Source organism: Corvus moneduloides, chromosome 25 (assembly GCF_009650955.1).
Source record: "Corvus moneduloides isolate bCorMon1 chromosome 25, bCorMon1.pri, whole genome shotgun sequence".
Lineage (NCBI taxonomy): Eukaryota > Metazoa > Chordata > Aves > Passeriformes > Corvidae > Corvus > Corvus moneduloides.
Window position 1 is genome coordinate 2,543,205 of NC_045500.1, and position 12,076 is coordinate 2,555,280.

General features: G+C 52.5%; 1 protein-coding gene across 4 annotated transcripts in view; it reads left to right on the forward strand.

Moving 5' to 3' along the window:
• The window catches only part of LOC116455711 (protein CEPU-1), a 355,205-nt gene that overhangs the window by 303,560 nt on the left and 39,569 nt on the right, over nt 1-12,076 (forward strand). For all 4 annotated transcript variants that reach the window (XM_032133928.1, XM_032133931.1, XM_032133927.1 and 1 more), the window contains one exon: nt 1,239-1,471. In XM_032133928.1, the coding sequence (XP_031989819.1) occupies nt 1,239-1,471 (233 nt within the window). The remainder of the gene's footprint in view (nt 1-1,238; nt 1,472-12,076) is intronic.

Below are 12,076 nucleotides of genomic sequence, written 5' to 3' on the forward strand. Positions count from 1 at the left end.
GGCGCATGGAGCCCGTTAAGTCTCCTACATTCCTTGAAGTCGCCCCATGCAAGAGCTCCCAGAGGCGCTGCTCTCTCTCAGTGCCTCCCACGGTAATTTGTGTCCCAACGACTGCACAAGTGACGAAGTAGTTTGGGGAAGAATATAAACAGTGGATCTGAGGCTGAGTGGTTTATGCAGGGACGTTATCCTCCGGAGCCAGCATCCAGCAAAGCGCGGCAAAGTCCCGATGGCTCCGTAATCCCAAACTTCCTCGGAGAGAAGCAGGGGTTTAGCTGGCTGGGAGGGGTGCAAGTTTCTGCTGTTTAGAGAAGCTCTTGATTCTTATCTGGAGATTATTTGTAGCAATAGGAGGATTCAAACCTGGCTTGGGGACACGGGGATGAGGCCGGCAGAAACCTTTGGGAGGAGCAAGACCGATCCTAGTTAATGTTGACAGGAAAATAATCTCCTTCAGGATCAAAATAATTTCTACGTTTGCACTGTGCTGTCTCCAGGGGAAACTCAGGTGCTTATTGAGGCTGAATACAGAGGATTTCTACCTCCAAAACATCCCTGGATAAGTGAAATGCTCAGCTGGGGTGAGGTGCACAAGTGAGGGAGGTGCAGCGATGCGGCTGATGGGTATGGAAGGAAGAGCTGTCGGAGGGGACAAATGGTCAGATGCTCAAGGCTTCTCTTTAGGGGTGTGTGTGTCAGAGCTGGCTTTCTCCAAAGATAAATTTCCCTTGCTCCTTTGTGAAGCAGCGAAGTGCTGCTTTCCCAGCACCACTTTGCATTTCTTAGTCCGGCTGCAGGGATGCGAAGGTCTGCAGAGGGAACGGCAGGTGATGGGTTTGGGCAGGAAGTAACAACCTGCACCCCCCAAAAAAAGTGTGGACTTGAGGTGGAGGTTTGGGCTCAGGTCTGTTTGTCTGGAAGTTTGCAAAAGAATAAACAGGAATGGAGGAGTGAAAGGCTGGTACTGGGTGGCTCTGACTGCCCTGCATCTGAAAACCCCGTGAAGCTCTTGGGCAAATGTCTGGAGCTGCCGGTTTAGATGGATATCGGTGCCCTGAGCACCGCAGGGAAAGTGCTGACCTTGTCCTCTTTGGACACTGAAAGCACTTGGTCTCTGAAAGTGCTGCTGACAGCAAAGCTAAAAATAGTGCCAGGAGGACCAGGAGGGCTGGAAGGGAGGAAGGGAGGGAGAGCGCCCAAGAGCAGCTCACTGATGGGTCACCTCTGCCTCTCTCCAGGTGCTCCGTGGACAACCGGGTGACCCGAGTGGCCTGGCTGAACCGCAGCAGCATCCTCTATGCCGGCAATGACAAGTGGTGCTTGGACCCTCGGGTGGTGCTCCTGGCCAACACCAAAACCCAGTACAGCATCCAGATCCAGGATGTGGATGTGTACGATGAGGGCCCCTACACCTGCTCCGTGCAGACAGACAATCACCCCAAGACATCGCGTGTCCATCTCATCGTGCAAGGTAAGACGAAGGGAGTTTGTAGAGGGGTTGGGCTTGGGATTTTTCTCTCTGTTCCTTTTGCGCTGGTGTCTTCTCCTCCCATTGCTCCTACATCGAGCATGTGACACAGCTCGGTGCAGGTGGAGAGGCTGATCCACAAGCTTGGATCGTCCCAAGCTGGGTAATGAATTTCACAGAATCAGAGAATTCTGAGCTGGAAGGGACCCACGAGGATCATGGAGTCCGACTCCTGGCCCTGCACCCCTGCACAGCACCGTCCCCAAGAGTTACACCATGTGCCCGAGGGTATTCTCCAAACGCTTCTTGAACTCTGTCAGGCGTGGTTTTATCCGACTTCCCTGATATAATCCCAGGGCTCTGATACAGGCAGCTCTGCATCCTGACACACTCGCTGGCAAACCCACAGTGCTGTTTGTTGTTATTGGTTTTTGATGTTTTTTTGTTTTCCAAGCTGGAGGCATTGCTTGAAGTAAAACTTGTGTTGGGGGAAAAGAGAGAGCTGGCAGATTTGTGTGCTTTGTGGGGGTGTGTGTATGCCTAGCAACAATATGTGTTTGTGTGTTGAAATTCCGTACTTCTGGAGGAGGAAGAGGAGGAGAAAAGCCAGCACAGGGTGCTGGAGCAGTTTTGGCGGCTAAGTGGGTGCCTACGTGTGCTCTTCAGCAAGTGTGTGAGCACACACGGCCTCTTGAGAGCAGACAGGCAGGCGTGGCCACATGCGATGGTCAAGCAGGTGGACATTCGTGGAAGATAGATCCTGTGTCCATGTGGCAGGACATGAGCTGGACAAGGGGGAGCCTTGCGAAGGGACACACGGAGCCTGATGAGCTCTTAGCCTGGGGGAAGATTAATGGAAAATTTCTAATCCCTTGCTAGCAACCGTTTTTTTCCTGCTGCTTCTTCTGTGATTTGGCCAGGAGCCCTCTTAACATGACACACCAGCTTGAGTATTGGAATCTCGTCTCGGGCTAATTTTCGAATGCTGATTGGTGTATTGATTTGGAAACAAGCTGGGTTAAAAAGGCATTGGTCTTGTACACAGAGTCGGGTTGAGCTAATCCGCCGTCGATATTCCAGGCCTGAGCACTATTGACAGCCTAATGAATAGAAGTGGGGAAAAAACCCAGACTCAGGGCCTTTATTTTCCCTCTTCCCTCCCTTTTCATTTTCCCTTTCCTCTTCGAGCAATCAAGCTGACTAACCAGAGCCAGACTTTTTCCATCTCCATTAAGTGCGGAGAGGAAGCGGATGCATTGCCAGTCCCGGTTCTGGCTGTTTATCTTGCAATCTCTTATTACCTGCCTGAGTTTCTTAAGCTAAAGTCGATCACCAGCAAGTTCTGAAGTCGCTATCAGATGCTGGGGTGATGCAGGACAATTTCTATCTGTTCTCTTCTGATTCCCATTTCCTGACCTAAATTTCCTGTATCACCAGACATCCAGGCCCATCCCTCCCGTGTCTCGCTGTATCATTAGGAAGAGATATTTGGGTGCTGCAGGAAAAGGTCAGAGCTTAACTCCTTGCAGCGGTTAAGTACGGGATGATTCAGGGATGGGCTCAGTCCTGTAATGTGCTGACGATCCTCCTGCTGCCGGCAGAAATTCCGGCTCTGGAGAGTGAGCCCCCTAATTTGAAGAGCAGTTCTTTGGCTCACCCAGCCCTTTCTCAGAGCAGGACATGAAAGTGACTATCATGTCCAATTAAAGGGAGACCTGCCTTAATGACCTTGATGAAAATTGGACTGGGGTGACAGGATTAACTCTCCTGCCTTGGAAAATGGGCCCTATAAATATGTATTCTGGAATAATCCTGTCCAAAACGACATTCAGCTTGTGGGAGGTGGTGCTTATTCCCCCTCCCAGGAAAGCAGGGTGGCTAAGCACCACATTTCAGGGATGTGCCAAGCTCAGCACATGGCCCTGGGACATTTTGCCCCTTCCTGCAGCTTGGTAGGAAAGGGGAGGTGGTGTGAGGAGGTGGGAAAGGGGGTGTCTCCTTTTAAACAGGTTTAGCCAGGAAGAGGGAGGTGTGCAGGTTGCTCTAAGCAGGTCCTGACGTTCCCCTTGCTGCACCAGGAAAGGGCCTGGGGGCACGGCTCTGGAGGCAGGAGCACTGCAGCCTCTCAGGATGCAATTAAATCGTGCCCCGGGGCAGGCTGTGCTCTCCAAAGGGACTGGCTGCAGGGGGGGCAGGGAGCTCTTCCCCTTCCAGCCACGATTCCAGCAGCCTGCTGCTCCCCCAGGCAAGCAGGATGGGTGCGTATCAGCCAGGCCCAGACACTCGCAGCCTGTGCCTGCATCCCTCCTTCTCCCCAGGGTTAGGGGATATCGCTGGGAAACAGCCATGGATGGAGGGCATCCGTGGTTTTGGCCAAGGGCTGCTGGAGAGAAGCAGAGCTATGGGAGGGGGGAGGAGCAAAAAACAGGAGAGGGATAGGGGTGGGAGAAGGAGCTTCCTTTAGAGTATGAGGGTTGGGAATGGTCCCCAAGGAGAGAATCGGGTAGAGACACCCAGAACTGAGGATGCCCATGCTGCGGCAGGGGGTGAGCTGCACATTTATTTCTAGGTTGGCTCCATTGGATGACCAAAATCCCAAAATAGGTAGGGAGAAGGCACCTCGAGAGCTAATTTATCCTGTCCCCCTGCAAGCAGGCAGAGGCCTCGCTGCCAAGCATATGTGAAAGCTATTCTTGAAAATCTTTAACAAAGCAGGTTCTTCAGTCTCCCCAGACAATCTATTCTACTGCTTTGCTACCTTTTTAATTAGAAAATGTATAGCTAATATCTAACTTAAACCTTCTTTGTTGCAAATGAAGTGGAGTTTTTCTCAGCCTATTCCCAGTGGATCTGGGGAACAATTGATCAGTGTCCTCTGTAATAACCTTTTGCTTTTTGGGAAGGTTGTTATCCCGGTGCCCCTTAGCTGCCTTCTTTCTGAAACCATCCAAGCTCTGTTTCTCCCACCTTTCCTCATTGGCCAGGCTTTCAGAAACACTTGTCAGTCTTGAAATCTTGGTACAAAAGGGAAAAGGTGATTGCTGCTGATCCAGGAATAGCAGGTCGGTGCCTCTGTGCTAATGTGGGACAAATGAGCTCAGGAATGAGACAACAGACCCTTGGCACCAAATGCACCAGAGTTCAGACCTCCTATTTCGGGGACTGCTCTAAATGGGGTCAGGCTGGTGGTGCCAAGCTGATGTCAGCCAACAACAGAGCTGCCAAAGGGATAAGGAGGTTCTTAGCACCTGGATCTCTCCTGGAGAGGTGCTCCCAGATTACAGACAGGCCTAAAGCAAGCAGCTCAGGGAGCATCCCTGTCGTCTGCAGGGTCTGGAAGGTGGTCCCACTCCTTCAGCACTCATTCCTTCTTAGGAGGAGTTGCCATAAAACCAGACAAAGCACCAGGAAGCAGCACTGCCTGTGTTTGCAGGAATCTGCCTTGGACCGTGCAGGGAGAGTGAAATGTTTCTGGGAGTAAATCCTAGAGAAACAAAAATGCAGGGAAGCCCCACTTGCAATAGGCAAGCTGTGAACCTGGAGGGGAGCAGACACCCAGAGCATGGAAGAGGATTTAGGTCCCACTGACCTCCAAGGAGCGATGCTTTCCCTTCCTCTCCTCTCCTATATCCCACTCCAGTTTCCTTAGCGAGTCCTACTTCTGGCAGCATCATCTCAGGCGCAGCCTCCCCCTTCTCCCTGCTGCCTGCAGGACATTTGAGCTACTTAAGCCATTCTCCGGGTCCCTGGGTTTAAAGGAGAGAGAGGAGAGAGGAGGAGAAGGATGATATCTGGAAAGCTCTTATTTGTATTGATAATAAGCCGTCTCCAATGCGTGCCTGCAAAACACTCCCACTGCCTTGTAAGATGCATTAAGGGAAGTTGGCCTTATCTCGGTGCGGGAAATGGACTTGGAGAAGGAGGCACGGAGCCTGCCAGAGTTTAATCTCACTTAGGCACACGAATTTGCATGATAGAAAATGGTGGAATTTTAGTGCTTAAAAAGAAAGAAAGAAGGGAAAAAAAAAAAAAAGGCAAAAGCAGGCAACTGGGGGATATTAGCGCTTTCCCCGCTTCTTTATCAGTTTCCCTGGCCCTATCTGGCTCTTGCTGTTGTCACTGGAGCAACTAATCACCCCTCCCCTTTTGTTTGGTGTAAATGAGTTTTCCCCACTCCTTCCTGAGCCCAGGTTAATCTTCAAATCCCTGCCTTTGTCTGGGAGCTAATTACCTGCTCAGCGGAGTCGGGGGGCTGCGGGCACAAGTGGCGGGGGTGGCAGGGGGCAGAGATGGCAGTGCCGGTGGCACCTGTCCCTGCACGGGGAGCAGCTCTGCCAAGGTCTGTGCCTGCGAGATAAAGCCACCAGTGGGGCTGTGGTGCCCGAGCTTTGTTTCAACCACCAAACTCTGCCCAATTAATTTTCCTTTGATGCCACAAGCCCCTTTCACTCGTGGGACAACAAGGAGAACTTTTTATGGCTGTTTTTCCGCCTGGGTGCCCGGGAAACGCCTTTGCTGTGAGCAGAGTGGCTGGAAGGAACGCTCAGTCCCTGAAGTCATCATCACCTTACCTGTGGGGCTGAGCCTGTCCCCTGTGCCACCAATGCTACCGATTCCGGGAGCAAGGAGGGACAAAGGGATTTGCCCACCAGTGGCAGAGGATGTGCAGACATTGGTCACGTTTGAAGCCATGGGCTTGGAGTTTCACACTGGGCGAGATACTCCCCCTGCTTCTGGCACGGATTTACTGGTGTGTCCACACATTTCTCCCCGTGGGAGCAGCTGTTCCTTCTAGAAGCAAAAACAAGTTTAGATGATAGCTCCTAAAAGGCACAGGGGAGCTGGGAGAGCCTCCCCAAAGCAGTGGAGGGGAGGAAACCAGTGGCACGAAATGGAAATCCTCCCTCACTTCGCCTGCGCTCTCGGCTCCTTTGACTGATGTGTTCCTTCCCATCTCCCTTCTGTTGCTGATCACCGTCCCTCTGCCAAAGCATCTTTGCCTTTTGTATCAGGGCTCTTGTGGAGGACTGAAGGTCTCCCACACGCTCTCACGCACTGGCCTAGTTTTTGGCTCTTTATCCTCATTTTGCTCTGCCCTTGGGGAGCATCTCTGCAGATCCCACATCCATTACTGCCCCTGGATCTCTCCATCTCCCCCACACCCCCGGATCTCAGCCCTTGCTTCTCCGGGATGTGCTTGTCCATGTTCCCCTGTGGAGTGGCCTCATACCCGGCCAGGCTCCCTCCAGCCTCCCCAAAGTCACTTGACCTCTTTGCAAATCAGTTTAACATCTGTGAGGCAGAGATAATAATTGTCACCTACTTCACAGGGGGGTTGATGAGGATTAATTCATTAATGTCGACAGAGGTCTTTGAAGATGGAACGCGCTATCTGAGAGCTAAACGTTATTATTAATTAGCAATTATATCATGGGGTGGGAGCAGGGGGGAAAAGAGACTCCAGAGTCTGTACTGTGAAAGAATTTGCTCTGGGCTCGCATTCTGCCCTTGCTGCAGCTTCAGGCTGCCCCAGTTTCATGTCCTGCTGCTACTGGAGGGAGCCAGGCATGCTGCATCCCACTGGGAATGTGTCCCACCCTGCTGCTCCTTCCCAGAGCTTGTGGATGAGCCCACTGGTGTAAGAGTGGGAGGGATGGGGAGGTGAAGAGTGCTCAAGTGAGTTAACGTTGTTAGAAAGAGGGCAACTTGGTAATGGAGAGGTTGGGATGAAGGGAAGGCATAGAATCCCTGAGTGGTTTGGGTAGGAAGGGACTTTAAAGCCCATCCAGTCCCACCCTGTGCCATGGGCAGGGACACCTCCCACTATCCCAGGCTGCTCCAAGCCCCGTCCAACCTGGCCTTGGACACTTCCAGGGATGGGGCAGCCACAGCTTCTCTGGGCAACCCGTGCTACCCCAGCCTCATTGTAAAAAACTTCATCCTTATATCTACTCTGTATCAACCTTTTCCAATTTCAAACCATTCCCTCAAGGCATCCTCTGGCCTTGCCTGGCACCCCAGCGATGAAGCGGGCCAGGCACCACCAGACCCATGGGAGGATGTATCCTGTTCCCAAGGAGGAATAATTGGCAGGAGACTAGAGCAGAGGAGAAGGAAGCTCCAGTGATTCATAGGACACACAGAGCGGTTTCATTTCCTTCCTGTTTTTCTTTCTCGCGTCCACCCAGGCTGTGGCTAATTCCTCTCTGTCTCCCCGGTGAAGTGCTGATGCTGTAGTCCCGTGTGTCGCTGGGTTCCCTTGGACAGCACTAACACCAGTCCTTTGTGGTCCCCTGCAGCTGCCCCGTGCCTCAGTGCTGGGGGCATTCCCACCACCGACAGCCCCGTGGCTCCACTATTTCCACCCTTCCTGGCTCAGCTGTGTGCACTTTTGTGGCAGTGAGGAGAGCTCAGTGGAACTCTCTCTGCTACTCCCTCCGAGCTGCGGAGGTCACCCTCGGATCACCCCTCTTTTAGAAAACAAGAGTCTGCTCCTCTTTGAGCCTTTCTGAGCACGCGAGCTCCCGGCAGCCCTGTTCACCCATCCTCTCCAAAGGCTTTCAGAGAGAGGTCACCCGCCTCACCCAGAGCCGTTCAAGAGTGACTCCGCTAATCCCTTCTGCGGAGCGGGTGAATCCAGGAGGCCAGCGGTGCCGGCAGCTCTCCAGGCAGGGAGGACTGGAGTTGTGTGTGGCTCTCCCCGTTCTTCCCCATGGATTTACTAGCCAAAGGGGATGGCACAGCAGCACCCAGGATGCTCATTGGGCATCTCCCACCGCCCCGTGCGGTTTCCAGGAGAGTGTTGTTATCAGCAGTGTGATAAAGCCGGTAGGGGTTTAATGAGGTCACTGCAGTTTAATGTTACTGCAGTAATCTCTTTTGTTTTACTACATTAAAATATTTGTGGTGGAACGGTTGGACCACTGTAATGTGATATCGCTACCTTAATGTTATTGTTGCCATGGCAACACTAATGGCAGCTCAATAACATTATTGCAATTTAATCTTACGACAATAAAATTAAGGGTAGAACAGTGAGACCTCGGCTCTGTAATGTTACTACAGTAACAGCATTGTTATCGTAACCGCGGGAGCGGAGTCAGCCCCTTGTAGTGTAACGTTGGTACCAGCGCTTTGTTGTTACTACAGGAACACGGAGCATCCGCCGAAAATCACAGCAGGGGATGAATGGGAGGAGACGTCACCGGTGCGCCGGTGCTACTGCTACCCTGGGGCTGTCAGCATGGGGAGGTCATGCTGTAATCCCGTCACTTATTCATCTCATTCCTCAATTGTGGTGTTTTTATCGGGGTCTGTCCTCTTCTCCCTCCGTTGCCGGAGCTCTTTGGAGCAGGTCTGTTGTTTTAGCGGCAGTAACTCTGCAGGGAAGGATTTAAAGCACTGCCTCCATCTAGTTCCAGATCCTTCTGCCTGGCGTTTTATAGCATGTGGCTGTTATGGAGTGATAACGTTTTATATTTATATGTCATCTTTCAATGTGAAGGATCCCGGCACAAGCTACAAATTACTGCCGTGCTGCAGGGCCAGGCAGACAACCCGGCACACGCAGCGTGCCAGAGGAGGGGTTTCATCCAAGGGCACTGATTCCTGTGCAAGTGAGAGTCTCCTTTGCCTAGAGGATTTATCCAGTCCCCAGACTTTGTGAGGTGGGGCACAGATCTTTGTGCACCGTAAGCCACGTACCCCAAGAAGCACCTGCCATCACTGGCATGGTTATGGACAAAATTCCCCTCTTTCCCAGCTGGCAGCATTGCATCAGGGCTGGAAGGGCAGAGGGGGGACAAGACGCCGGTGACATCTCTGTGCCATGCAGGGGCTCGCTGCAGTTTTCTCCAGCCTCCAGGGGAGGGAGGCAGAGCTGCTGATCTCTCCCCAGCATCGCGGAGCTTCCTCATCCTGCCCAGGCCCAGCGCTCCCGGGGATGCATATTTGCCATGCCCAGGGATGCGTGCTTTTGGCCTAGGGGTGCACTCTTGCTGTGTCCAGGGATTCATGATTGTTGTGCCCAGGAATGAGTTCTTGCTGTGCTCAGGGATGTGCACTCTGTACCCGTGGATGAGGTTTGTTGTGCCCAGGGATGCAGGTGTGCCACGGTCAGGGAAGAACTCTTGTTGTCCCCAGGGATGTCTGCTTGCTGTTCCCGGGAATGCACAGTTGTCATGGCCAGGGATGCACTCCTGACATGCCAGGGATGCAGGTTTGCTCTGCCCAGGGATGTGTGCTTTGTGCCCAGGGATGCACTCCTGCCGTGCCCAGGATGTGTGCTTGCCGTGTCCAGGGATGCACACTTGCAATGCCCAGGGCTGCATCCTTACCATAGCCAGGATTGCACACTTGCTGTGCCACCACCCCTGCCAGCCAGGCTTAGTGCCCCAATTGCCCACTTGCCCACCTCAACTACTCACACCACTCCCTCTCCTGCTTGGCAGGCAGGAATTTTCCCTCTTCTTTGAGCCCTTGTGCTCACTCCCAGCTTCTCAGGTCTCCATCCCCAGGCAACTCTTTGGCACCTGAATTTGAGGGTGTTGCTGCCCACCCACGTTCCCCCAGCCCAGCCCCAGTGTGTGCCTGCTCAGCGCAGCAGCTGCTCGGCTCCCCTCATGCCTCAGCATTTGATCTCTCTCCATGGGTATTTGGATTCTGACCACCGCAGTAATTCCTTGTTTGTCCTTTAATAAAAGACCCGTGAGCTCCCCTTGACACCAGAGCTGGAATCGCTGGGACCTGAGGCATCCTGAGTGCCAGCTCTTTGTGGCAATCTGGTTCCACATCCATCCTGCCAACCCGGCTCCTCCGGGGGTTACTTGTTTGAAAACAAGAGCAGCAGCTCATCTCCCATTCACTGTTTTTCTCCATCATTTGCTTTATTAAATATTGATTTTCTGTTGCATTATTAAACCTTAAGTCCTGAGCATAAATTCAGAGTTGATACTTTAATCTGGCTCTTCTTTTTGGCCTTTAGAACTGATTTTTCTGGCCAGTCTCTCCAGAGGCGACTCCAGAAGCAAAAACCTGTTGCGGAGGCTTGGGGAGTCAGAGGATGAAGCAAAGGGCTCTTCCCAAGGGATTTTTGTCTGTTTGGTGTAGTCTTTGCCATGAAGGTGGCATCCATGGGGATCCTGGCCTGCGATCCTGCACAGACCTTGAGTGAAAGGAGGTTGGGGAGGAATCAGCCGATCTTTTTCAGGGAATTTTGTGCATTACTGGCTGCTGGAAGGATATAGCCCTCTCTTTTTTTGGTAGCACAGAGAGATTGCAATCTGGAATAGGAATTTAGCCTGGAGCCACTGCGTGGGCAGGGTGGCAGTGAGGCATCCAGCCCTCCACGTGCCTGGCTCTGCTCCCTAGGGTTTGCTGCCTTGCTCTGCCAAAATCGCCCTGCTTGGGAGCAGTACTCCTCTGAGGAAAGGAGCCACAGATGGCAGTGCCTTGTCCTAAATGCCGTCCCAGCTCCTGGGCGGCGCAGCACAAATCTGTGCTTTTTTACCCTACAAATCCTCAGCAAAAGCAGAAATGGCCTTGGCCAAAGCTGCAGGCAAAGCCAGTGGAATGTGGGTGGGGAAGAGCCACCAACAAGCCAGGAGCAGTGCGAGTGGCCACCAGCATATCCCTGATAGCCACGGTGGGTAGCTCTGACCCCCATCGTGATCCCCTCTCTCCTCCAGTTTCCTATCGGAGAGCTGCACGCTGCCAGCCACTGCCAAATCCCACACTGCCAGCAACCAGGTGTCTGAACATGCTTCCAGAGCCAAGAGAGCTCCACAGCCAAAAGGGAGGAGGGGAAAGCAGTGTGGCAGCACCAGCAGGTTCAGGAGGATAAAAAAAAAAATTAAGAAAATTAGAAAAGAAAAAAGGCAGAGGGAGGTTTGCAAATGGCTTTTGGATCCCCCATCCAAACGGGGCATGGAACCTGTGCCTGGCAGCTGCTGTGCTGAGCAGTGATTTAAAAGCAGGCTCCCAGTGGCAGAGAAAGAGGCAGAGGGGGAAGCAGATGTGAACACAATGCTGGAGATAAAGGAGAGGCCAAGGGAACAGCTGCCGAAAAGCTGCCTGGCCCTGCCGCCTCCGAGGGCTGGAGAACCTCCAGCAAATATCCCCAGGCTTGAGGACAGGCTGGGGAGAGGTCACTGGGAGAATAAAGGGGGAAACTGGGTGGAAAATGTGGGTTTTTCATACTGTTCTTGCTTGGGTTTTGAAGGAGAGGTGGAAGCCGGGAAGAAGGAGCTGCATTGAAACATTGGGAGAGTTGTGATTTTGTTTTCCTTTCTGTTCCGGTGATGCAATGGAGAAGAAAGAGATTTAGAAAGACAAGGAGAAGTGGGAAGTGGAGAACAAAAAGGCAAAGATCTTTGTAAAAGAGGTGGAAATGCGATTCTTCAAACAAGATACTGAAATGTGTTTCTGGTTTGGGTTTTCCACGTCTGCTGTGAGACAGCAGTGAAACCCCTTTGTCCTGTCCCTCAGAAAGGAAGCGGATTTGTTCCTTAGTCCCTGACTGGAAGGGATCAGCACGGCTCCACTGGGTGCAGGGGACAGGGTGGGGAGGTCTTCTTGGGTCAATACCCTCATACAGAAGGAATTGCTCCC